The following is a 27,538-nucleotide window of genomic DNA, read 5'->3' on the forward strand; positions in this document are numbered from 1 at the left end:
TTTCTTCCAAGATTTTCATTGTCAGATTCTGAAAAATATCTCTGCTAGCTTGCATTGCCAGCCCTCATAATGTTTGGTTTTGAACCCGACAAGGCTCTGTCAACCAGGAAGAACATCTTCCTTATAGAACTCACAAGCAAGAAATAAATCACATGTTGTGACGTGATGCTATAAACAAGGTACCGAAAACATGGATACAACATGTTATGGAATACTTCGCAGCTAACTTTTCTTGAACAATTCTAATTCGTAGAAAGTTCAATTAAACATTGTTTAGAAATATTATTTGTGATATAACAAAAATAAATAAACAAGGTAGCACTGAATTCTTAATACTCAGGCAAACAACAGATAAGCAATGTACTCTGGCTGAGACGCTAAGTAAACTTTTTATATGTACCCAATATATTATGTAATGATGCTCTTGCATGCATATTAATATCTGCAATAGGTTGAAGGTTGAAATCAGGGAGCCTTGAGTATCAATCAGGATTTTCCATGAATTACAGTTCATTTCGCGTGGCGCGCCTAACAGTAGCCCCAATTAGAACAATGATATTCATATGGTCAAATTAACCGTCTATTGGCAGAAGTCGTGAGTAGAATTAGCACCAACTCATTCATCAAGCTAGAGACAGGAGGCAGTGCTGTTACGGGCCAGTAACTAACCTGCACTTGTTAGACTAAGTAAAAAAAATGCAGCAACCATTTAGTCGCTAGGTTAGGAGAAAGGGAAATCAACACCTTGTCGGAGAAGATCCCTTTCGTTAGAGTGACGACCTCGGCTCGTGATTACCGCTACGGCCACCACCAAGAGGTGGATAAGAGAGGCGGGAGCTGGGAGCCGGCTCAGCCGGGTCGTCGCCATAACTGTGATTAGTTGATCTCAGGAGCTCGACAGTAAACTGGATATTTTCCTCTCTTGAGATCTCCCATGACCGACAAAACCACTGAATCGAGTTAGGTGGCGATTGTGGCTTTGCTCTAGAATAATACTCCTCTTCTCCCGGTGGCCGCCCCCCAAAAAAATACCCCTCTTCTTGGATGCCAAGGGCGAGCCTAGGTTGGCTGCGCCATGACATAGCCCCTAAAGTAATCTGGAGCGCGCCGGACCAAAAAACGGTTCTAGCCGTGTCCCCTAAAGCCCAATTTTATCCGGCGCGCCCCGATACGGTGTCCGGCGCCCAGAGCCCGTCTCCGCCCCACAGGGGACGTACCGGGGACGTCGGACACACCGAAAAGCGAGGTGGGGAGTGGCGGGGCCGACCCGTCAGCGGTACAATACATTTTAACCTAACCGTCACCTACCTCGCGACGGAAGTTATTGGCGCGCAGCGACGGTGCAGTTCTCGCAGCGACGGTGCAGTTCCCGCAGAGGCGCAGCGATGCGTCTCGTCGCGCCTAGCTCTGCGTGCCGGCGTTAATGAGCGCCACCGCTCCCCCGCCTCCCTCCGGCCTATAAAAAGGGCCACCTCTCATCATCCCTCTCACACACAAACCCTAGCGCCTCTCTCCCCAACCCTAGCCGCCACCATCTCAACAAGAGTCGACGCCATGTCTGGTAGAGGCGGAGGCCGAGCTCGCGGCCGTGGTCGTGGTCGTGGCCGCGGCAGAGCTGCACGCTCGTCGTCGCCTGCCACGCCGTCGTCTTCATCGTCGGAGATGGACATGGATCCGGGCGTGCTGTTCGAGTTCGTCCTCGTCCTCAAGGGCAACCCACGCGGCATCCAGAGGCTGCCGGACTCCTTCGTCGAGTACGTCGCCGGCGACGACCGCCCGCGCACGATGCATCTACGGGAGGCTTCGTGCGGCTACTACCGGTGGATCGTCGACGTGATCTACGACGCGCGCGACAAGATGTACCTCAACATCGGCTGGGGGAAGTTCCCGCGCCACCACAGCCTCGAAGCCGGCTTCATCCTCCTGTTCTCCTACTTCGGCGACAGGGACATGAGCGTCAAGGTCTTCGACGAGACGCGCTGCCGCCGGGACTACCACGGCGACAACACCGACGAGGAGGACAACTGATGATGAAGAGTGTTGTTTCTTCGCAGCGAATACGTGCACAGAAGTTTCTGGATGTTCGTCTCATCGGTAGAACAAACAAGGGCACCATCCTCCCGCTGCATTTTTCAGTTTGGGTGACTGGGTGTGCCCTCGAGTGTTCTTTCTTAGTAGCGAACAAAGGAAACCTAGTTAGGTTTAGTTTTTTTGCAGAATTTTATATTTGTGTCCACCATGGTTCAAACTATGTATTAGTTTGTGAAAAACCATATTTCAAAATATGTCTTTGTGTAAACCACGTTCCCAATTATGTATTAATTTGTGGAAATTGAAATAAAAATGCCAAAAAAAAGTATTTTTAATGTTTGGGGGCGGCATTTGGGGGACGCGGCTGGGGAGCGATGTCCCTCAAACGCGGCACAGAACGAAACACATCCCCCAAACGCTCAATCCGGCGCGGTTTGGGAGACGCTTTGGGGGACGCGACTGGAGATGGTCTAAGATAGCCAGCCGCCAAGCTGGGGAGGGCGGTGCGAGGGACAGCTGGGTCAACGGATGGGCATGCACAAAAGTTGTGGGAGGGCGGCACGGTGGTCTGTGGATTTAGGCCTTTGGGGGCGCCTGGGCTAGGGATCTCCGTGGGAGCGCAGCGAGAAGAGAACGAAGGTGGGCGACAGGGTCGGGTTGGGACTCGGGACGACGAAACGGTACGTTTCACTTGGCGGTGGCAATGCGCGTAATATTAGCTACCGACTTTTTTTGCGTACGAGGATCCATGGTTTTCTTGCTCTATGGCACTGGTTTTCGGTTTTTTCAGGTGCAATCGGTCCGAATTTTTTTTGACGTACGAAGTTTGGAAGACTAATTGACATGGTTTTTTCACCAAACATGGGAAGGCACAGTGAGGCTCGGTTTTTTTACGGATGGAAATTTGTTTCGGTTTTTTTGACCTACAAATACCACCGATTTGTAACTTATTAGCAGAGATATATAAAAAAAACAGGGTGGTGATCCAACTAATCTTGTCCTTGCAACACTAGGATGAACGCTTAGGCCTTGTTCACGTGGATTGGAAGGGATTGAGGGAGATTCACAAGTCAAAATACACTCCAATCCACCCCGATACACCCTTGAAACCGAACGAGCCCTTAGGTTGTCCGTCAGGCGGACTCCGCTCGCTCGAGATGTCCCGACCCCGAGCCCCCACGTCTGTTCAGTAGCAGTTTTCTCCTCCAAATCACCAACCGCCGCCGCGCTGCTCCCGCTCCCAAATTCGTGACGGACGCTGGATGCCCTGCGCCCCGTCCTAAACGCCGCGCTGCCAGTCGCTCCAACACTACCACCCGATGCGACGACGCCCTCCCTGACTGGAGCGCCACCCTAAACCACGAATGGCTTTGCATCCCAAACGCCGCCGCCCGAGGACGCTGCCCTGCTCCTTATGCATCCCCGACATCTGCTCAGCATCCCCAAGGCCGCGCCGCCCGTCCCCCTGACCCGTCGCTGCCTGAATCGTCGGAGTCGCTGTCGCGCACATCGTTGGCGGCTTGCCCCAGTGTCGCCGTCTGCCCAATCATCGCCCGGACGCCGCATTGTTGCCCTCCGCTACACCCGTCGAGGACACAGTTAAGGTCCTCCAACACGCCACCGTCCACGTCCCGTCGTCGTGCAGCAACATACCGCATTCCTACCGTCCTCTTCTGCGGACTCGCACTCTGCAGGTCGCCTCTGCCCCGGCTGCTACAACTACTGCTCTGTTGATGTCTTACAGTTTTCAAACACACGGGTAATGCCCCTTGTCTTCCCATTCGTTTTATGCATATGCAACAAGCAACGCAATGTTACTACTGTTAGAGATTCAGATTACATAGATTTGAAAATAGAGTGAAAGAGTCCACGGTGCCTTTGGGCTAAAAATATTATTGACATCCAAAGTTTCATGTATGTTAGACTCTGAAAGGCCAAGTAGAACCATCTCTGCTAGCAGAGTACTCCATTCTGTTGTAATATTAGTGCAATGCTAAATTACTTCCTCATCTGGTTGTGACTAGATCAAACAAAAAATATTTAGCATGGGAGATGCCTGATGTGTATGTAATTTTTGGAACGTCCGCAGATCGATGGAACCTCGCTCTGGCTGCCAGTCTGATGCCATCTACATAACCGTCCTGCCGCGATGGCCAGCCGGCCATCGTCACGATCCTCCCATCGACTGGTCCACATATGCAGCGACGAGGGCGCCGCCACAACCGTCGTCTGTGGTCATCATCTTCTTCACTCTTCAACTCTTTGGCAGGCTCGATAGAAGGTATGTGTCAGGTGATCTGTTTGATCGAATGACTCAACTAAGCTTTTCAATCACCTGTGCCAAGAATCTGAAGCCTTCAAATAATTCGAAATCATAAAGTCATTTAAAAGAGTTATCAATCTGAAGCTTTTGATCTAAGAGAACTGAATTAGAACCACTGTAAGTTTGTAAAATGAGTTGAATCAGCGTCAAAGTTGTTGTTTGTGAATGATTTTTTGTGGAACGTGAGGTTTCATACTTTCATGTGTGTCTGTTCTGGAATTCATTTTCCATGTATCTAAAAATTACATTGTACTGTTTTTCTTCTGAAAACAAAGCATCCATCACACACAAGCCTTGGATTTTAATTTGCAAACACGGCTAAGTACGGTTATGGTTTTTTGCTTGCTACTGAATCCTCGGGTCTTCACAATATCACTTACCTTCGTGGAGTAGATCAAGAGGAATCTTCAAGGCAATGATCCAACCATCACATTTTAAGCATAATAGTAATGCTAATACTAATACTAATTACAAGTCTTGCATGAACTAAAAAACTCCAATTACAGGGTTCTTGCAACTGCAAGGCAGGCAAAAGAAAGTACAGTGCAGTTTCAACATTTGTAAAGTAAACGAACTTGGATCATCAACCCATCAACTGAAATTTTTATCTTGCTCGCTAGAATAATCGCAAGTAAATGGCAAAATACATGTAGTGAAGAAACTCCAAAATGTAACTTCTTGTTTATCTTGTAATACGAGCGAGGTCGACCACCATGGGGACTTCTAGAACGAGAACACAAAGTAATAGTTATTGCACCAGCCTGATGCGTTTTCTAAGAACTACCATTTCATCCATATGCTGGGGCATATCAATTTTTTTGCTTTGTATGAATGCACGGGTAGTATTTACTACCATCCAGTTGCAGCGCTCTGGTATTTAGCTATAAATTTAGAAGGAGGAACCAAACTATTTGCTCTCTCTATTTTATGTATGTTCATAAAAGGTTGTCTACTGTTTAATATTAAGTTATAACTTGATCTGTTGCACTTTTCTCAGGGTTAATCGGAAATGAACTTCTTTGATGAATGTGGTGATGCTAACAGATAAATAATTCATGAAGTCATTGCCAGAGGGAGTTTCAATTTTGTATGCACCTCATCCTATTTCATGTTTTCTTGGTGAATGTATTTAGGATTTCAGTTTGGATCATGGTTCTTTATGTGGATCAAATCAAATAAAATGTATCTAGAATGGGAATGCACTGGTCAGGAAGAGAAAAATGTAGGCCTTGTAGGGCCTACTATTTTCACAATATTTATTGGATTGTTTTACATTGGTTTCAGGCTGGATGAATGTGTTTCCATCGTGACGCCGCCGTAGAGTAATAAGAACCAGCGATGGGGATAGAAGGAGGTGGAGAAGATCATATATCAATGTTCGAATCCTACTTTGTAGAGCATTTCCATCGATGTCTGCGGCGGCATAGCCACGAAGCAGGGAGCACGGAGCCGCCGTGGCCGAGTGCATGTGTGTTGCGGCGCTAAGGTGGAGAAAGGAGACATGCCATATACAATGTTCCTTGGTTTCAGTTTCCTGAATATTTTACAGAAGATACAGATTAATTTTCAGGGCATCAGGTATATATCTTTCTACTTTCCTCAATATCCTAACATTATATCAGACATATGGTCCTCATTTCTGTTGTGTTCCATCTCTGTTATGCTATATAAATGAGACTAGCAACTGAACCTCCACCAATGTGCAGAACTTCACTTTCATCTGATTATACACGTTTTTAAAATGTTTCTTTCATGTATGATTCATGCAGTTTTATTTTGCGTGTAACTGAGTTCTGCTTCATTCCTCATGGATGTTTGAAAAATCACTCAATTTTCTTGTGGTAAAAAAGGTGGCCATTGAATCAAGCAACAGCCAGGGGGACAAAAAAAGCGAACCAAGCTGCTCAATGAAGGATGATTTGCTCAGGGGATATTGTTGCATGGTATTGTCCAAATATAATTGTTTCAGATTATACATTTTTGTGTGAGGAACCTACGTCGACATGATGATTCACCTATTAATTTAGCTTCATAATTTCTTCTATGTTTAAATTCTATGCGTTATCGGCTACTTACAACATTTTTCTATGTGTTATTTCAAGCTAAGACTATTTAATGTCATGGATGAGTTGTGCTTTCCGGTACAGTAAAAACTGCTGCCAATTGTAGTCCAACGTATCTAATTGTAGTTCCCCAAAATCCATTATCTTAATTCATTTTAGTAGTATGATGATATGTCTTCCTAAAATATGGCACTGAATCATCATGTCGACGTAGGTTCCTCACACAAAAATGTATAATCTGAAACAATTATATTTGGACAATACCATGCAACAATATCCCCTGAGCAAATCATCCTTCATTGAGACTATTAATTTAGCTTCATAATCTCTTCTATGTTTAAATTCTATGCGTTATCGGCTACTTGCAACATTTTTCTATGTGTTATTTCAAGCTAAGACTATTTAATGTCATGGATGAGTTGTGCTTTCTGGTACAGTAAAAACTGCTGCCAATTGTAGTCCAACGTATCTAATTGTAGTTCCCCAAAATCCATTATCTTAATTCATTTTAGTAGTATGATGATATGTCATCCTAAAATATGGCACTAACCTAATTTTATTCCTTTCATTTCAGGTGGCAGGATCAGTCATTGATTCCTATTGTTCATGTATGTGTTTGCATCAGAGGGCAGCGATATGCATGCATCCCTCTATGCTTCTATATAATCTTGGCAGACTTTTATTAAAGAGGATATGAAAAAGCGTTCTGGATGGTTGCAGAGATTTCACAGATGCTTTCATCTTAGGGACTGCCATGGTATGATGCTCTCACTTAGGATCCCTCCATGCTGAACCGCTAGCTTTCCATAATGGGTTTGCTCTGGCTTCAGGTTTTACACTATGGCATACTGGTAGTGGAGACACACCTGCAGGTGCTGGTGAATCTGTGAACCTGAGATGCATTAATGGAGAAGAGATATTACTGATCACTATAGGAACAAAATGATATGTCGTTTATATGTACAAGAGTTGGAGGTAGATCATGTTACATGGTATCTCCGTTGCTAAAACATGCAGAGAACTCTATAGTTTCTGCATAACCTCGACAAGAATTGTGCGGACTGGTTTCTAGAGGAAGCACCAGGGCTCTGGGAAGCACACATGATAGTCAAGGATGGTGGAAAAAAGAGAGACGGAGAAGATGGAGAAAAGTATGGCGAGGGAGTAAGGTATGGAACACGACTTGGTAGTGTCATTGTTGAAAACGGTATATGCATCGTGTTCGACATGTGAACTTTTGCCAATTTTGGTTCGGTGGATGACTTGACCTCTATTTGCTTCTGCTATTCTTAATTGATTTGTGCAGCAGGGATTGTTTCATCATGTAAATGACGAGTTACTACCTTTTGTCTAGATTGGCAAGAAGATCAGTCTTGCATTATTATGGATGTCAAACCATCCAGTTACTGAGCTTGTGTTAATCTAACTAATTCTCTATGACTATTGTTATCATATTTTTGTCTGCTAGAGGTTAACTAATGGATATTTTGTTTCGTTTAGAAGCTTTGTTTTCTTGATAGCTTTCATTAATTAACAACACTTTTTGTGAGGACATTAACCAATTATTCATTCCGTTCCATATTTTTTCGCAAATTTGGATGTATCAAGACATATTTTGTGAATAGATACATCCGAATCCACGACAATTATTACGGAACTGAGAGAGTAAAGTGTAGTGTATTATAAAAATATTTAAATTAAACAAATATTAGGACGGAATGTGGAAGGTTGAATATACTTTTCTATTATTGTATTTTGTGTGAGAATTATGCCATGTGCTTCCAGATTTTGAATGTACATATATCTCCTTTTGACTCATGTCAAGTTAATATATTTTGTATTTGTTCATATTTTGAAACTTCAAGTCAGATCTCAAATAATATTAGGCATGGTTAAAATCATCTCACATAAGATTAGTTATGGTTAGAATTTTGTAAAACCACCACCGTTCATAGCCTATTAGTGCATTTTATTTTTAAAATGTGTAAGAGATACATTTTTCTATAACCTCATTGCAAAGTAGAATTTTAATGGCTCAAAAAAATTATTTTTTATAAAATTATGTTATTTTCATTTATAGATATTATTGTTGCAATTCGTATTACTTGAGACGTGCATTGCACGTGCACATTTACTAGTGAAAATAAACATGAGAAGAAATTGGGGTGCTGGTGAAGGTAAGATACTGCTGAACTGTTCTGGTGGTACTGTGAATTGGTTGGATTTCTTCGGAGCCCATTTTTTCCTTCGTAAGAGTATCATAAAAGTGAAATGGGAGGAAGAGCAGGGTGGTTATAGTTTAAGCTATTTCAACAGTGATTTTTTGGAAAAAAATTTAAAGCACTATTCAAAATAAACCTCTTTTTCACAAACTCTTCTTTCCGAAGACCATGTGGGTGATGGATGTTTTTTTCCTGCTGTCTAAACTCAAGGAGTGGAATGGTGAGGTTGCGATTTTTGCCGAATCCTCGAAATCCTCTATGCTATGTTACTCTTTTCTTATATTTGTAGAAATCAACTAGCATCATTCTTATATTGGATTAAATATATATACTAAAGCAGCAGTGCTTTCTAAGATTGCACGCACATTATGTCTATTATATTTATTTCAATATTAAGAAATTTTAAAATGGGGCAAAGATTTGCGCATTATATATGTGATCAAAGTGTTGAAGAGAAATTACAGGTCTGAATAATGCATGGAGAACGGCGTAGAAGTGTGACGGGAAAAAACAGCATGAAATGCTTCTCACAGATAGGGCATGGAAACAGATTGGATGAAATCTCTTTTTTTCAATTTAAATAAGAGTAAATTCCACTTTGTACCTCCTATTTTGGTATTTTTTACACCAGTTACCCCATTGAACATAAATTATCCTTGATTACCCCATTTAGTGAAACTTTTGCCAGTTTTTACCCATTCGAAATTTTTAAACCTGAGATGTCGCATTATGTTTCCTCTTGCCAGCCCTTGTCTTCGCCCACGATGTTCTCATCTCCTCTCCTGCTTGCATCACCATGGTTTCCCCCGTGGGCATCCTTGTCCGTCCGTGTAAATAGCCCCACCATTTGGTGCTCCCACCCATCGACGAAATACACAAGTTGGGTCAATACACAAGTTGGTCGTAGACCCGTAATGTTCTTCTGCGACGAGCTCATCACAGTCATGGCTTGTGATGACAACCACCGCAATGTTGTCTGAAGTGTTGTTCTCCATTTCTAGTCAATTGATTGCTGTTCTTCTTCTCGTCAGCGCAGCATGCACTAGCTGCTTCTTCACACGTTTCAGCCAAGCGATCGAAGCAAGACAAAGTAGGAGCGACCATAGAATCACCAAAGACGAGCAGCGAGAGAGGACTACACATGCCACACCGCCCGTGGGAGAGGAGAACACGGTATGAGACGGCAGTGCAACGGAGGCGGGCCAGAACTAGGGGTCTAGGGTGGAAAGATCGCCGGGATAAATTGCGCCAAGACTAAATGTGGCTGGGATATATGTGGGAGGCTAACCTAGAATAATGTTGTAGAAGTTTATACTGGGTCATAGTTGAACGCAAAGAATTTGTGTTAAATGGGGTAGTTATTGTCACTAATGTCAAACAGGGGAGTAAAAAATGAAATTTACTCTTTAAATACATTTTATACAAGACGCTCCAGGAGCAAGAGATATGAGGCAGCGGCAGGCAGGATTGGTGGATTGGGGTTCGGGGGTTCCTGTTCAGGCTCCGTTCATCTGTCAACGCACGTCAGAACTGGGCGTAGTGGTTAGGATCAGCCGTTCATTATTCATTGCATTGCTACGGTCAGGGTTTCCGTTCAATCAACTCTGCACTAGACGCATCCGACAAAAAAATAACTTGCAGGGACGGCCACCAAACGTGGACTTACTCATGAAACTCGTCCAGTTTGGATTTCATGGAAGAAAGGGTCGTCAATGAGATATTACCGAGTAGTTGAAGTGTAGTAAGATCGGTAAAGAACTATTCCTTCACAAATTTGTACTGCAAATCTTGCCCATGGCATGAGGACATAAAGTCTTCTCGAAAAGGTTTTTTTGTTTGCAGATGATAATCATAATTTTTTTTCCTCGATGTGTATTATTTGTGAGATTTAATCATAATTTTTCTTCAAAATTTAGCATGTGCGATGCTACAAAATTCCACATTTTATTTTGCTAAGGAAGTTTATATGCTCGGCTATTGTGAAAACAAGTGTACTACCTCGTGTTATGTGTTTCTTGTTGTCAATGTAATCGACTATTAACTCTCTCGAATTTTAGTTGAATGCATGCGTGGCATATCTCAAAGATAGAGTCGCGGGGCACCCATACCTCTCATCCATAGGTGGTATCAATGGTAGAAAACGGTTCTTTTTTTCCGGTTGGGAAGAACCTTTAGTTCAGATTTCCCAACTAGAACTGTCAAAATAGAATTAAGGTCTCACCCTTTAGTTCCGGTTGAGTTACAAATCGGAAATAAAGCCCTCCCACGTGGGCTACGGGCGCACGCCGGGACGGAGGACCTTTAGTCCAGTTTGTAACACTAACCGGAACTAAAGACTCCACGAGAAAAAAAATCATTCAATTTTTTTTCTAATTTTTCCCATTCAATTTTTTTAATTTTTCAGAATTAATTTTTAGCATTTGAGTTATTTAACCAGTTCTCTAGTCAAATTACTTACTCGTGGTCAAAATTTTCGGTCAGTCATCCATCCTCCCACTACTCTAGCACTAGCATGTTTAACCTTCGAGTTTCTTTCGTCCTGCTTCCAAGTGCTTTGCGCGTATATTATTGATCTAGTATCATATCAATCTTTTAACCTCCTTGGTCACCATGTCAAATTTATTATTATTTAAATTCCAAATAATTACTTTAATAAATAAAAGTAATGATGTAATAATAATTTTGAATAAATAAAAAAATTATTTCAGTATTTTTAACTTTTCTTTTGCAAAATCTAAAACCTGAAAATTTTCATACTTTCCTTTGGTAGTTTGAGAATCTAAAAATTGGCTAACCGGATAAACCCCGGTGAATTCGAAGGGAAATTTTTTGTGTAGATACATTTTCATATATTAAACATTTTTTTTCGAGTTCATATGCAACCGCAAATCCTGTTTTATCGATACATGACGCAATTTTTGTAAAAAAAGTCGAAATTCATGTTTGTTAATTTCATTTCAAGTAGATACATAACACATGGACATTTCGAAGGATTTTATTTTTTAAAATTTTCTATCATTTTTATATATTTTACAAAGCAAAAAAAAGGCGATCCACGTGTGTGTGGAGATAAAAAAAACTCAGAAAACCTTTAGTCCGGGTTGGTGTTTCCAACCGGGACTAAAGGGTAGACCTTTAGTCCTGATTTGGGATACCAACCGGGACTAAAGGTTTTGGCACCGTTGGGATCTGCCGCAACCTTTTTACACCAACCGGGACTAAAGGGTCCATTACGAATCGGAACTAAAAAAATTCAACGTCTTAGCCGTTTGAACCAGGAATAATTCAATAATTCAAACAGAGCCGGGACTAGTGCTACGGGCAGCTCCAAACAAAAAACATGTTTTCTAGTAGTGTATGCTTTGTCGGATCCTGCCGTCTGTTTCTTCCCACTATTCATTTTTCACCCGGACCAAATCTAGCCAACCCATAGAACATGTCCCTTTACATGTGAAATTATTTTCTAATTTTTTTAACTTTTTCTAAAATATATTTTGTTCATACTGGATGCATATGCACCCGGGATCAGTTTTGATTTTTCCCTATTTTCCTTAATTTTTAAATTTTTTATAGAATATATTTTGTTCATACTGGACGCATATGCACCCGGGATCAGTTTTGATTTTTCCCTATTTTCCTTAATTTTTTAATTTTTTGTAGAATATATTTTGTACATACCGGATGGAGATGCACCCGGTATCAGTTTTTATATTTTCGCTATTTTTTTACTGAATTTATACAATTTATTCATTGGAAACCGAGGTAGTTGAAAAATTCAGTGACAAGGCGTGTGTTGCTGATATAGCCAACTTTAACTCCATGGAGGTAGATTCGTTTGAAATTTAAGCGGTATTAGCCCATTTCGAATTGCAAGATGTTATAGCTTTTCGAATTGTAAGATGTTATAGCTTTTCTAACTTTGTTTGTTTATCTTTTCAGTTCTTGTGTAGTTTATACATCAAATTATTCAAAATATTTTATAACTCGAAATGTAACGGAGATTAAAGAAGACAATTTTATCAGTTCTCGTCCTCAACATTGGCAGTTGGGCATGGCTTTCCCTGACGGTCACAACGGACGCGGGCACACACAGAGCGACAGAGCGATGTTCGTCGCAACACACGCAGGTATCCCATATTCCCATCCCCTCATCTCTGTCGGATCCCCCCTCGGCCGGCCCTCTTCCCCGAAGCCGCCGCTAGTACCACCGCGCGGTAGCCACTGCCCTCGCCGGACCACCTCATCTGCCCGCCCTCGCCGTCGCCAAGTGGTCAACTGCGCTCCTCCCACATCAATGTTGCCTCCTCGCTCCTCTGTTCGCATGCGCGTGATGGGGAGACAGGCTCAGATCACCACAGCGGCAAACTTCCAGTGGTGGTGAAAGGCTGCCTTTACATTTCATGAACGGTACAGCTTGCCAGCGCCAGAGGGGTTCACACTTCACAGCGGTAGACTGAAGATTCTGATTTCTGAAGTAATTCCACAGCGGAGTAAGAGAACTTGCTTAATTGGCATGTCATTTTGTTTTCGCACCTCGATCTCGTCAGCATGTGTAACCAATAAGAAGTTCTTTTTTTCTGAAAAGCGGGTTGAAAGTAACCCCTAGCCTCTGCAACTAATTGGGTTATGTATTTTGTAAGCTGTAACAGGGGAATGAGCCGAGTGCCAGCGAACAAGCTGGCTGTAATGCTTCGTGGGTAAGGGCTCCTTTGGTTCATAGGATAGGAAAAACATAGGGATAGGAAAAACATAGGTTTAGGAGAAGATGAAGTTTATTTGATTGTAGCAAAGAAAATTTTCCATTAGGTATGATCTAATGTTTTTTTTCCTATATGTTTTGCACTACAAGATTCCTATAGGATTAGTTCCTATAGAATATGTTCCTATGAATCAAACAACTTATGTAGGAAATTTTCCTATAAGATCCAAATCCTACACTATTCTTATACAATTCCTATAAATCAAAGGAGCCCTAAGTATACTTTGGAGCAGTAATTTAGTTGGCATGGCGCTTGCACATGGGAATAGTATGGTAAGATTGTTTTTCAATTTTTATTCAGGTAGTCCATACTAACACTTGAAAGATGCTCGCACCGAAGAAGAAATGGTCACATTGGCAACTTCCTTTCAATGACAAACAACCCAGTCACTGCCTCGAACCAATATGGACCGGTCACCCAGAGCTGATAGCTGAGAGCTTGATAGCTTTATGGTCTATTCCAACATCTTGATCATTTCTTGCCCTATTGGCCTCCATATCAACTACAATAACTTTGGTACTCTCAAGTCCACAGAGTGTCTGCAGAATAACAATATATATGGTTAGGCCATGGTCCCAGTTTGGTCACTAGCGCCAATGAGTCAATGATGCCATTACTTCAAGTTGCTGTCCAACGTCCAGCCATACCTTCCTTGACCATGGACTAAACTTTGTTTACACTAAGCAAGTGTATAGTCTTCATGTAGCCAATTATAAACACCACAAGGAGCAGAACAATATGCAGGCATCAGGTTCTCAAACCTACACCGTAGAAGGCAAAGATAAGGCAAAACCTTTTTTTCTTCAAATAGGCTGCTACATATCAATGGGATGCTTGTTTCTGGCCCTGTGCGTGCTACACTCTATGTTTCAGAGTTCTTCAGGCTGCTTTGTGGATGAGAGGGTGGCCCTCATGGATATTAGCTCCTGGTTCATGAGCTCAAAGTCCGAGGTTCCCAGCTCGTGGGGGCATGGTGATGACTGCTGCTTGTGGGAAGGAATCACATGCGACAATAGCACACGGCGAATATTGCGCCTCGACCTTTCCTTTATGTACCAGTCAATCCGTACTGACGGAAGTGATGGTTCTGTATCAATCCAAGCTATGGAAGTTCCATGCTGGAACCTAAACTTGACGATCTTTTCTTCATTTCGGGAGCTTCAGCTACTGGACTTCTCTGGAAATTACGCTTGCTTTGAAGATTTTAGTGGTATGTAACTCCTGTTGCGTGCATGGAACTCTACTTTTGTTCGTCCTATAATTTCATTACATAGCATCTTATTGTGAAGCAAACAATTCCTCAGGTCTTCAAGGATTGAGTAAGCTCAAGTATCTCAACCTCAGCGACAACACTTTCAAAGGGAGTATCCCAGGATCTGTCAGCAGACTGGTTTCTTTGGAGGTCATAAATCTCAGCAGAAATAACATAAGTGGGACTCTTCAGAATATAGGTACTCCTACTGGAACGAATAAATTTCGCATCCCTTTTCAGTTGGTGCACTTTATTCTTACTTGCTACAAAATATACATGACAGGTTTAAAAAATCTCCAGAACCTGCGAGAATTGCATTTGGGATCCAATCAATTGAGTGGTAGCCTCCCAGCATCCTTATTTTCACTTCCATGCCTTGAGTACCTGGATCTTTCTGAAAATCTTTTTCAAGGACAGATACTCATAAAATCGTCTTGGAAGTGTTCCTCGATGCTTCAAACTATCAGGTTATCTGAAAACATGCTAAGCGGTATATTTGATTTCTTTTGGCTGAGAAACTGTACCAAGCTCAAAGAGATAGATCTGTCGAGAAATACTGATTTGGTTGTTGAAGTCAAACTTCATGGTTGGGTACCTAATTTTGAATTAAAAAGATTAATTCTCTCTTGGTGTAACCTTGATAAAAGCATAATTACGGAGCCACATTTCTTACGCACACAACATCATCTACAGTTTCTTGATTTGTCCAACAATAATTTGCCAGGAAGCATGCCCAACTGGCTGTTCACAACTGAAGCGGCATTTGTAGACCTTGACCTATCAAATAACTCACTGGTTGGATCATTAGATCCGATTTTGCAACACCAAACTAATCTTCAACGGGTGAACTTATCTCTGAACCATATTGAAGGACAGCTGCCAGCGAATATCAGTTCAATGTTTCCTAATCTGGCGATTACTGATTTTTCTCATAATATGATATCTGGAGTTGTGCCGTCTTCATTGTGCAACATTGGAAGCATAGAATATATGGACCTATCAAATAACAGATTTTCAGGAGAAGTACCATCTTGCTTGTTCACTGATTGTTCTAAATTGACAGCACTGAAACTCTCGAACAACAGCCTTGGCGGTATGATCCTTGGCGGGGCTAGTAACTTGTCCTCTGTAAGGGAAATATACCTAGGCAGCAACAAATTTGAAGGGACTCTCCCTAGAAATCTATCTGGTGATGTAGTCATCATGGATTTACATGATAATAAGATGTCTGGAGAACTCGACACTTCATTATGGAATCTTCCTTCACTGAAAGCTTTGAGCCTTGCTAGTAATGGTTTAACTGGTGAGATTCATCCAGGAATTTGCACATTGAGAAGTCTTCTGATGTTAGATATGTCAGATAACTACTTTAAAGGGCGTATTCCAAACTGCAGCATTACGTTACCACTTCGGTTTCTAAGTGTATCTGGGAATTCTCTGTGGGGAATCCCGAATGCCATTTTCAACAGTTCTCTTGTTGTTTTGGATCTCAGTCACAATAGGTTCACAGGCAATCTTGAGTGGGCACAATATCTTCCTCAAATCAGTGTACTTTTGTTAAGAAGGAATAAGTTTGAGGGCCAGATCTCTTCAAAGCTATGTCATCTCCAATTCTTGAGTATAATTGACATCTCACACAACATACTTTCAGGCTCCATACCACCATGTATTGGTGGCATGACATTGAAATACCCTGATACTTACTTATTTGGGTGGCCCACAGCTGGTGCAAGGGAGTATTATGGTCCGGAATTCTCGTATAACATACTCTATGTGCTCCAAGGCTTCACTTTCACAACAAAAGGCAATCCATACACATATGGAAGCAACTTCTTCATGTCGATGTCTGGCATTGACTTGTCTGCAAACATGCTGTCAGGTGAGATTCCACAGGAAATAGGAAACTTGAGCCATATTAAGTCTCTCAATTTGTCGAACAATTTCTTTACTGGATCGATTCCTGCAACCTTCGCAAACTTGAGCGAGATCGAAAGCTTAGACCTATCAGAAAACAGGCTAGATGGATCTATACCATGGCAGTTAACCCGGCTATCATCATTAGGGGTGTTCTCTGTGGCATTCAACAACCTATCGGGATGTCTACTAGACTCTGGTCAGTTTGGCTCATTTGGTATGGACAGTTACAAAGGGAACGACAATCTTCGATCATGCACTTCCAGTTCAGGCCCCGTGGTACGGAATGGTACAGTAGGGAATGTGGCTGATGATTCTGATCCAATCCTGTATGTGGTCACTGCCGTTTCGTTCGTCTTGGCATTTTGGGCCACTGTCACATTCGTGTTCTGCCATTCGTTTGGGAAGCGTATCATTCTCAACCTGTAATAGGTACTGGTGTGTAAAGTATGTGTGTATTTATAAACTGTGCTGCTATATTCTGTTTCTTTGGAGAAACTGTTAACTCTAAAGGAGTATTCCAGATTTTGTTCTGCTGCAAGGTGAGTAAATCTCAGCGGAAGCCACTGAATATAAAGTTCAGAAGAGGTTGGGTCCTGGGGCTGTGAATTTTGGTTGGATTTTTCAGACTCAGAGCCCATTTTTCTTTTGGAAGTAGTATTATGAAGTGAAATGGGAGGAAGGGCATGGTGGTTGTGGTTTAAGCTATTTTAACTCTGATTTTCTTTGCAAACTTTGTCAACGGACTGTTTTTTTTCGAACAATGCAGGAGAACTGCATGTATATTATATTAGAGGAAAAGAAAGACCAAGAGAGATCAAAGGTACATAGTCCAAACAACAACGACTTACAACAACCGGATTACAAAATAACACACCAAAAAAATGAAACCGAAACTAAACCAAAAGAGAAGACACTACCAACTAGACCTACTAGAACACAAGGGTTTGTCCTCAATCAGGTTCATGCAGTAGGAAGCGACCTTTGCTTGCAAACGCCCAAAGCTTAGCTTCACTTTTTATCTGATCAATGACCTGCTGCACCGGCTTGTATGCATTTTCAAAAACCCTGTTGTTCCTCTCTATCAATATATGTTCCATACAATTAACATTACAAGGGAATTCAGACGTTTCTGATCCTATTTCTGAAGGAGGTTTGTTGTCTGCTTCCACCAGTTGCGGAGGTTCATGTTAGCCGCTGGGATATTGGCGGAAAACCTCCCCACGCAAGGACTAAAGCCCAAATAATTCTAACAACCGCACAGTTAAGAAACAGTTGCTTTGTGTCTTCTTCAGCCAAATTGCAATAGATGCATCGATCGTTGTGAGAAAGTCCTCTTTTTTCTAGACGATCTGATGTCCATATTCTCTCACGAACAATCAGCCACAGTAATCTTGGATGGAGTCGAGGAAGACGGCGGGAGCAACTTCTGTGACGTGTGCGTTAGCGTGCGCTGAGAGTCTGCTTGACTGGATGTGCTTCTCAGCTGCTATTGGGTGGTATGAGAAGACATTTAGTTTTTGGATGATGTGAGTTGGTGTATTGTCACCCTCTTCATCCCACTGTAGGTATAGTAAGGTTGCTTCAAGATTGATCTTTTATATCATTTTTGTAAGGTTTTGTGAATAATCTAATAAAAAAACCGTGTGCATCATTTGGATGCAGAAGCTGGGGCGATATTTTCCCCATTTCGAAAAAAATAATCTTGCAGCGAAGCGGCACCCACGAGCTCCAGATGGCACTCGCAGTGTCAGAAGATGTCGAGTTTAATTGTTAATGGGCTGTTAAAATTAAACCTCTCTTTGACGATGACCAACAAGGTTGGTGAATGGTGACTCTTTTTTGGCTGGGGACCATAAGGGTGGTGGATGTTTATTATGCTTTATGTATGCTCAAGGCATGGACCGGTTCGTAGATGAGGATTCTATGGAGAGCATGGGTCGATTCAATGGTAAGCTGCAAGATCGGGTGTTGCCCGAACCTGGCTGGCTAGCTCTTGCTTCGAGTCAAAAGATATCCGCACGCAGCAGCAAGCAACAAAACATTTGGTTTGATAATTGGCCATCACGCAAGCCATGTTAACCAATTGAGAGGTATACATGTATGCACGTGCACAACGAATTAAACTCGACTCAAAGCAACGCTCGACGTGATCGGTGTTTTTAAATTTCGGGTTCGGAAATATTTTGGGAAAATATAAAATCACTGAAATTTCAGTGGATTTTGGTGATTTCATATGCATTTATGCCAAAGGAAAAAAAATCATTGAAAATTCAAAAAATATTGAAATATATTTGAATCCATGTGTGTTACTCAAACCATTGCGATCTTCGGTGAAACACATCAGTACTGCTTTTAACATGTTATTAAAATTGAAATAATTAAAGGTATGAGGTGTCTGGGTGACTTCGTCAATCTTAAGACCCGGCATGTCGGCTCAGTCTTGCAGAAGTATTCATAGAGGTAGAATGTGCGCGTATGCATTTATAGACGAGTCAATTGTATTGTGTTTCTAAAAAAACAATGTTCATTTGTAGGTAGTGCTTGATCACTCTATGCACCAGATCCAATGCCACTCCATGGCCTATCCAATTGTCGGTGACGGATTCCGGCGAATCAACCTCCGTTGTGAGGTTCTTACTGAGGTTTGCAGTCGCATACTACGGCTGCGTAGAGGCAAGTGGTTTCGTCCCCGCCTCTTCGCATGACGGCGGCGTAGCAGACCTCTGGCTCGACGGTGGGGAAAGAGAAGGACCTGATTGCATTTCTTTATGTTTCAGTGAGGTCTTTTCTGCAAGTGCTAGGGACCTATATGTGCATTTAGATCTTATGGGGTCCTTTGTAATCTTCTGTACCTCCTCCGTTTCGATTTAATGAGAAGCTCCCTCGCCCTTCAGGGCACCCTTGTTCAAAAAAAAAAAACCTGCATTTGCCGAGTCGTTAGCATAAAACTACTATTTTCTGTGCATGTTCAAAGAACTATCATTTTACATTTTCGCGACAAAATGCTACCACTCAGTTTACAATGTGCACTAATCTCAAATTGAAGCTGAATTGACATCATTCATGACTAGGGTGACTCAGTTGTCAAGGCCAATTTTGCTGAGATGGACTAGGCTCCAAATGTTAGCCCATTTAACAAAATGGCAATATTTCAAGAAAGGAAAAAAACTAGGAATTAAAACAAAAATGGGAGGTTCGTCCCCAAACCTGCCGCATGTTCCACCGGCCCACCCCCACCGCTGCCTATCCCACCGGCCCACCACCACCGCCACCGTGCTTTGGTGGGGAAGGGGCCACCCTTTCTCCAAGCCTTGGCGGCATGAACCGAATCGACGGCCTCTACCAAGGCCTTCTTGCCGTCCTTGGGCGTGCCATGCACCATGACGCCCTATGTTGGGCTCAATTGCAGGACTAATTCCGAGAAAGGAGGCGGAGAAGACCATGACATCCTAGCCTAGGGTTTAATAGATAGACTACTCATAAAAACAAGTTGCAACTTATTTTCCGGAACCTCATCTCCAAGAACTTTGAGGTTAACTTGGCTTGGTCTGGAGCGATCTAAGGGTGGGTGTCCGACCGGAAAGTTAATCCCAGGTGCACACAAATGAGGACAAAGTACGCAGAAAAGAATAGTGTTGGTATGTGGGGGCCAGTCTAGATATCCTATAGAGCTGCCAGGGGTAACATGCCCGACCATGGTGTTGTCGGGGTGTTAGAAAGACAACCACGATACCCGTGATTAAGGGGATCCGGCTTCAATTCGTCCAGATGGAGGTGTCAATGGGGTGGAGCTCCTAGGCGCTTGGACCAGGCTCATAGATGACCGCGTTGGCGGCACGGCGACGCGGCATCGATGGCATTCTCTGTCACATAAAGGGAGCGTAGCAGAGCGAGTGAGAGGACGAGGTGATGGGGGCGTTGGCACCCTGCCTTACAGGAAGAGAAAGGGTGCGAGGGTGCTCGCCGACGAGCAGCGGGCGTGGCGATGGTCTCGCGTGGACAAGGGAATAAGACTTCTTAGTTTTAATTTTTTCCCTTTTTGAGCTTTTTAAATTTCATTTTTGGATATTTTGGATTTTCTAATAGGGCTGACAAGTTGGGCTGACAGATCGACGTTAATAAGCTACACTTGTCACTTGTGTGACAACTGACAAGTCAAAAAAAAATTTGACAAGACAATGCAAGCTAGTATTATGTTTGGTTAGGCTCTGACATTTATTTTCCTAGTTGCCACGTTGGCCATACCATGTAATCTTCTTGCCGGCGTCGAGGAAGAAGGCCGCCACCGCAGCCCACTCCTCCAGCAGCTTCTCCTCTACCCCGTCCTTGCACAACGGTGGGAAGAAGAGCCAGAATGACGTGGCCGCGACGAACAGCACCACCAGCAGCGTCGCCACGGCTTGCGGTGGAGACGGCAACCCCCTCGCCGTCCACCGCCGCGCGCACCACCCCTCGGCGACGCAGCAAACGCCGTGTAGCAGGAAGAAGGCGGTCATCCCGCCGTTCGGCCGCCGCAGGCTGAGATAGTACACCATACCTTCGTGCATGAGCCCGGACACGAGGAAGGTGGCCAGCACGCCGGCGGGGTTCCCGGCGCGAGCGCGCACGGGGTCGTACACGGACGGCCGGAGGATGGCGGACACCATGAGGTTCCACCGCCGTCCCCAGAAGTCGCGCAGCGACGACGCCAGGTACGGCCGGTCGAACTGCGGCTCCGTCTCCATGCCGAGCGCGCCGACGGCGAGCGCGATGCAGGGGAAGAAGAGGTCCAAGAAGCAGTATATGTGGACACCGTACATGGCGAGGCGCACGTAGAGATGCAGCCGGCTGTTGAACTGGTAGAGGCGGAGGATGACGGCTATGACCGCGGCCTTGACCGCGCAAGAAACCAGAGACAGATCCGGTTTGCTGGCTTTGGTCGACGCCGCTGCTCCCGCTCCCGCACCGCCGCGCCGCTGTCGGAGCTTGACGGGGAGCAAGGCGGTGAAGAGAAACGTGAGCACCGGGAGGGCGGGGTCGAGCGGCCCACGGCCGGCGGCGAGGAGGGCGAGCTTGAACGCGCAGAGCCAGGCGAGGAAGAAGGCGACGGTGGCCCGGATGATGGCGGAGGAAGTGAAGGCCAAGGGGGCGGCGACGAGGAATGGGAAGAGCGGGAGCAGCGCGACGAGACGCGGGAAGCCCAGGCGCAGGACGGACGAAGACGCGCGCGCGTACAGCGCGGCGGCCGCCGCCGCCACGGACACCATGGGGATGCTGTCCTGCACGAACTCCATGGTCGTCGCTCGCGACTTGCTGCCTTGCCGCCGCTAGTTGGCTGCCGGACGCTCTTGGATTGGATGATTTGGTCGCTGTGAAGTGCACATTGCAGTAAATGTTACACTGTTTGGGATGTTGTCAGTGTATTTTAGTGACAGTGTCACGTCTATGTCAGGTTGTGATATGCCTGGAAGTTCTACATGCATGGGTAGCGCGGGAAGTACCATGTGCACATGAGCACAAATGCTCCTTAGACTTTTAGATTTTTGAAAACTTTTAAAACCTCGCTCTTTTATGCTTTCAAAAATTATGACATTAAATATGTAGATAGATTAAGACACGATGAGTGTAGTCAAAAAAATCCCATTAAAAAATACTTTGTATTTTGGAAAATACAAAAAACACAAATTTCTGACTATAAATAGTAGTACAATAGTACGTATACTTTATCGGTGTACTGTTAAAAATTTGTCTTTTTTGCATCTCCAAAAATATAACGTATTTTTTGACGAGACTTTTTTGATTCCAATCCTCGTATACACATCTATCTACATATTTAATGTTATAATTCTTGAAAGTAGAGAAATATGAGAATCTGAAATTTTCAAAAATCCAAAAGTGAAGGGAGCACTGACTCTCATGTGCACAAAATCCTTGTGGGTAGCGCAACTTTTTAATTGTCAAGAGTATTATTTTAAAGAGTATGGGCACAATAATTATTTGCAAGCTGTCCAAAAAGATTTCGGAAAAATGCTATGGGCATCTCCAGCGGCACGACGCAAACGGACGCTCAGCGACCGTTTTCGTCCGTCGTGACCGGAAATGCGTCTGGCGCCACTTTCAGCGGGGCAACGCAAAGTGATCGGGCCGTTCGCGGAGACGCAAACCTGGCCCAAATATGCGCCTCGGATGCGTCTCAGCGGACGTCCGGAAACGCCCGCTCGCGTCTGGCGGACGTTTCGTCGGGCCCGCTTGGCAGCGACCCTGCGTCTATGCGTCTTCTCAAACGCGCCAGTGACTGCGCCGTTGTGTCGCTGCGTCGCTTCGGCACTCTGCGCCACGTTATTTAACCGTATGTTGTAGAGGACTGAGAGAAGCATCGTCCACTCGTTTTTGCGGGTAAGTTTCCCATCAAATACATGGGGCTCCCGCCCTCCCGGTCAGCGATCGACAACTTCGGATGTCGGATTAGGACTTCCAGAATCGGGAAAAAAAAGATTAGGACTTCCTGCCCGGATAAGGTGGCTCAAAGGGTTGAACTATGGTAGGGGCTGTTTCTGTAGGATAACGTTGCATAGAAAACAAAAAAATTCCTACCGCGAACACGCAATCCAAGCCAAGATGCAATCTAGAAGACGGTAGCAACGAGGGGATTATCGAGTCTCACCCTTGAAGAGATTCTAAAACCTACAAGATGAGGCTCTTGTTGCTGCGGTAGACGTTCACTTGCCGCTTGCAAAAGCGCGTAGAAGATCTTGATCACGGCGCCACGAACGGGCAGCACCTCCGTACTCGGTCACACGTTCGGTTGTTGATGAAGACGACGTCCACCTCCCGTTCCAGCGGGCAGCGGAAGTAGTAGCTCCTCTTGAATCCGACAGCACGACGGCGTGGTGTCGGTGGTGGTGGAGAAATCCGGCGGAGCTTCGCTAAGCGTGCGGGATGTGGTGGAGGAGAGAGGCCGCTAGGGTTTGGGAGAGGGGGGCGCCGGCCATCTAGGTGGTGCGGCCACCTTGGTGTTGTTGGGGTGGCCGGCCCCCTCCCCTTGGCCCTCATTATATAGGTGGAACACCCAAGAGTTGGTCTACAAGTCTTCGAATAAGACCCCAAACCAAAACCTTCCATAACACATGAAACCTACCCAAACTAGGACTCGCACTAGAGGTGAGATTCCCACCTTCCTTGGGAGGGGGTGGCCGGCCCCCCTTGGGGAGTCCACTTCGGACTCCTCCCCCTTAGGGTTGGCCGGCCATGGGAGGTGGAGTCCCACCGGGACTCCGCCTTCCTTAGTGGTTTCTTCCGGACTTTTCTAGAACCTTCTAGAACCTTCCATAAAACCTTCCGGATCATTTTAAATCTTATAAAATGACTTCCTATATATGAATCTTATTCTCCGGACCATTCCGGGATTCCTCGTGATGTCCGGGATCTCATCCGGGACTCCGAACAAATATTCGAACTCCATTCCATATTCAAGTTCTACCATTTCAACATCCAACTTTAAGTGTGTCACCCTACGGTTCGCGAACTATGCGGACTTGGTTGAGTGCTCACTCCGACCAATAACCAATAGCGGGATCTGGAGATCCATAATGGCTCCCACATATTCAACGATGACTTTAGTGATCGAATGAACCATACACATACGATACCAATTCCCTTTGTCACGCGATATTTTACTTGTCCGAGGTTTGATCATCGGTATCACTCTATACCTTGTTCAACCTTGTCTCCTGACAAGTACTCTTTACTCGTACCGTGGTATGTGGTCTCTTATGAACTCATTCATATGCTTGCAAGAAATTAGACGACATTCCACCGAGAGGGCCCAGAGTATATCTATCTGTCATCGGGATGGACAAATCCCACTGTTGATCCATATGCCTCAACTCATACTTTTCGGATACTTAATCCCACCTTTATAACCACTCATTTACGCAGTGGCGTTTGATGTAATCAAAGTACCTTTCCGGTATAAGTGATTTACATGATCTCATGGTCATAAGGACTAGGTAACTATGTATCGAAAGCTTATAGCAAATAACTTAATGACGTGATCTTATGCTACGCTTAATTGGGTGTGTCCATTACATCATTCATATAATGACATAACCTTGTTATTAATAACATCCAATGTTCATGATTATGAAACTAATCATCCATTAATCAACAAACTAGTTAAGAGGCATACTAGGGACTCTTTGTTGTTCACATAACACACATGTATCAATGTTTCGGTTAATACAATTATAGCATGGTATGTAAACATTATCATAAACACAAAGATATATTATAATAACCATTTTATTATTGCCTCTTGGGCATATCTCCAATAGTCTCCCACTTGCACTAGAGTCAATAATCTAGTTTACATTTGTAAAGATATAACACCTTGGCCTTCCGGTGCTTTATCATGTTTTGCTCACGGGAGAGGTTTTAGTCAACGGATCTGACACGCTCAGAAACGTATGTATTTTGTAATTCATTTGCGTCTCAACGCATCACTCATTTCCAAATGAGTCGGCATTGAATATGTTTGGTCTTCTGGTGGAACCTTAATTCCATGGTCTGAAATATGTCACTAATATTGTCACACACAATATAGCTTGAAAGTTCTGACCCTGTCGGAACTACACCAAGTTCTCAAAGAACCTCTTGACTTAACATCCTTTGTCATTGTCAAAACAATGACATACTCTGCCTTCTTTTGTAGAATCCGTCACAATATTTAGAACTCTTCTAAATCTAGAATAGACAACTTCTAGCTCATTGTGGTACCTTTTAAACAACACTTAGCCTAATTTGAGATTGAAATTTTACTTTCATATGTGACAAAACAAACATCGGTGCAACACCTTACAACAATTTGTTTGTCATTTCTCCATATAAAATTATATATATATCCTTGGTTCTTCTTAAGTACTCAAGAATATTCTTACTGTTTTTCAATGATCATCACATGAATCATTCTGGTACATGCTCATAACACTTTTAGAGCATATGACATCTGATTGTGTACATATTATTTGTGATCTATAATCACTCATGTGTTTTTACTCATTGAGTGTCAGATACACTCAAGTCTTGTTAAAACTTTACATGACAAGAACATTTTCTTAATATTTCTATATTGAACTATTTCAATATCCATTCTATGTACTTTGACTTAAACATATTATGTGTTTCAATCTATCTTAATAGATCTTGATACAAAATTTGTTTCAGTCCATATCCTTTCAATGAAGTTAATTTCTCAATGAAACCTTTTAATCAAGTATATAATAACATCATTTATAACCAACTATATGTCATCTACATAAGTATTATAAATATGTCTCAGCGCTCCCACTTAATTTCTTGCAAATGCAAGTCTCTTCATCGTCTCTGATGAAATCAAAAACTCTTTGATTATTTCATCTGGTGAAGATTCCAACTCCGCGATACTCACTTCATCTAATTGAAGTTTGTATACCTATCTAGTATTCCATGGACCAGCAAAACTCTTGGTTGTATCTATCCGTCCCCAGAAGTCGCGCAGCGACGACGCCAGGTACGGCCGGTCGAACTGCGGCTCCGTCTCCATGCCGAGCGCGCCGACGGCGAGCGCGATGCAGGGGAAGAAGAGGTCCAGGAAGCAGTATATGAGGACACCGTACACGGCGAGACGCACGTAGAGATGCAGCTGGTTGTTGAACTGGTAGAGGCGGAGGATGACGGCTATGACCGCGGCCTTGACCGCGCAAGAAACCAGTGACAGATCTGGTTTGCTGGCTTTGGTCGACGCCGCTGCTCCCGCTCCAGCACCGCCGCGCCGCTGTCGGAGCTTGACGGGGAGCAAGGCGGTGAAGAGAAACGTGAGCACGGGGAGGGCGGGGTCGAGCGGCCCACGGCCGGCGGCGAGTAGGGCGAGCTTGAAGGCGCAGAGCCAGGCGAGGAAGAAGGCGATGGTGGCCCGGATGATGGCGGAGGAAGTGAAGGCCAAGGGGGCGGCGACGAGGAATGGGAAGAGCGGGAGCAGCGCGACGAGACGCGGGAAGCCCGGGCGCAGGAGGGACGAAGACGCACGGGCGTACAGCGCGGCGGCCGCCGCGGCCAGGGACACCATGGGGATGCTGTCCTGCAGGAACTCCATGGTCGTCGCTCGCGACTTGGCTCGCTTCCGCTAGTTTGCTGTCTGACGCTCTTGGATTGGATGATTTTGATCGCTGTGAAGTGCACAGTGCAGTAAATGTTGAGTGTTGGGATGCTGTCAGTGTATTTTAGTGACAGTGTCACGTCCATGTCAGATTATGATATGCTTGGAAATTCTACATGGGTAGCACGACTTTTGAATTGTCAAAAATATTATTTGAAAGAGTATGGGCACAATCCAAAAACATTTCAGAAAAATGCTAATGGGAAGTGCCACGAAGTTCCCTGTTAACAGCCCCCCTAGCTCTGTCTGGCCGGGCAACACAATCTTCCCACTACCGTTGCTGATGCCGTCGATGGAACCAGTCGGCGGATGGCGGCGGTGGAAAACCATGATCTTGGCCGCGTTGGAGGCCATCGTGTGTTGTTTCTATGGGATGGTGGAGCTTCTAGCGTTGCCCGGTGGCCTTGCACCCGTGTTGGCCGTAGGTGCGATGTAGGATCCCATATCTAGGCGGGACAATTGCTGGTTGGGGCTTGCATGAGCGGAGCTAGCGCGGAGGAGTGGGTCGGCGGAAGTTATGCCGGCCGGCTGGAGGAAAGGGCGCTAGGATGCTGCTCGCAAACTTGACTCGAAAATAAAATAAAATCGTTTGCGAAAGTTCACCCTATCGCACACGCTTTATTTAACCGTGTGTTCTAGAGGAATATCACCCTTTTATGCGGAAAAGATCCGAATCTATTCCATGCATTCATAGTCATACTCAAAATCCCCAAAAACCTATGATAAAGTTAAATGGGCGGCGGTCGGACGAGGATGGAGGGGCGGCGGCGGTCCTCCCGGGGACGATCCAGCTGCGGGC

General features: G+C 44.3%; 3 protein-coding genes and 1 long non-coding RNA gene across 6 annotated transcripts in view; 2 read left to right on the top strand and 2 right to left on the bottom strand.

The window, feature by feature from the left end:
- Positions 1 to 4,127: 4,127 nt before the first annotated feature.
- Positions 4,128 to 7,878, top strand: LOC127331262 (uncharacterized). The gene is made up of 5 exons (XR_007869679.2): positions 4,128 to 4,312; positions 5,352 to 5,441; positions 5,639 to 5,932; positions 6,205 to 6,297; positions 6,992 to 7,878. It is a non-coding gene; the product is annotated as an uncharacterized lncRNA (long non-coding RNA).
- Positions 7,879 to 12,712: 4,834 nt separating this feature from the next.
- Positions 12,713 to 27,538, top strand: part of LOC127331259 (uncharacterized) — a 40,574-nt gene continuing 25,748 nt past the window's right edge. Inside the window, exons 1-4 of one of the 3 annotated variants that reach the window (XM_051357348.2) lie at positions 12,716 to 13,336; positions 13,700 to 14,609; positions 14,704 to 14,850; positions 14,935 to 17,273. In XM_051357348.2, the coding sequence (XP_051213308.1) occupies positions 14,138 to 14,609; positions 14,704 to 14,850; positions 14,935 to 16,994 (2,679 nt within the window). In that variant the 5' untranslated portion in view covers positions 12,716 to 13,336; positions 13,700 to 14,137 and the 3' untranslated portion in view covers positions 16,995 to 17,273. Of the gene's footprint in view, positions 14,610 to 14,703; positions 14,851 to 14,934; positions 17,274 to 27,538 lie in introns of those variants that run through there. The other 2 variants (XM_071825878.1, XM_051357347.2) reach the window with 2 other exon arrangements.
- Positions 20,688 to 21,920, bottom strand: LOC127331260 (acyl-CoA--sterol O-acyltransferase 1-like). Its single transcript, XM_051357349.2, has one exon. The coding sequence runs from the start codon at positions 21,839 to 21,841 to the stop codon at positions 20,792 to 20,794; it is 1,050 nt and encodes a 349-aa protein (XP_051213309.1). The 5' UTR covers positions 21,842 to 21,920; the 3' UTR covers positions 20,688 to 20,791.
- LOC127331261 (acyl-CoA--sterol O-acyltransferase 1-like) lies at positions 26,017 to 26,679 on the bottom strand. Its single transcript, XM_051357350.2, has one exon. The coding sequence runs from the start codon at positions 26,674 to 26,676 to the stop codon at positions 26,017 to 26,019; it is 660 nt and encodes a 219-aa protein (XP_051213310.1). The 5' UTR covers positions 26,677 to 26,679.

The sequence above is a fragment of the Lolium perenne genome, chromosome 2 (genome assembly GCF_019359855.2).
Source record: "Lolium perenne isolate Kyuss_39 chromosome 2, Kyuss_2.0, whole genome shotgun sequence".
Lineage (NCBI taxonomy): Eukaryota > Viridiplantae > Streptophyta > Magnoliopsida > Poales > Poaceae > Lolium > Lolium perenne.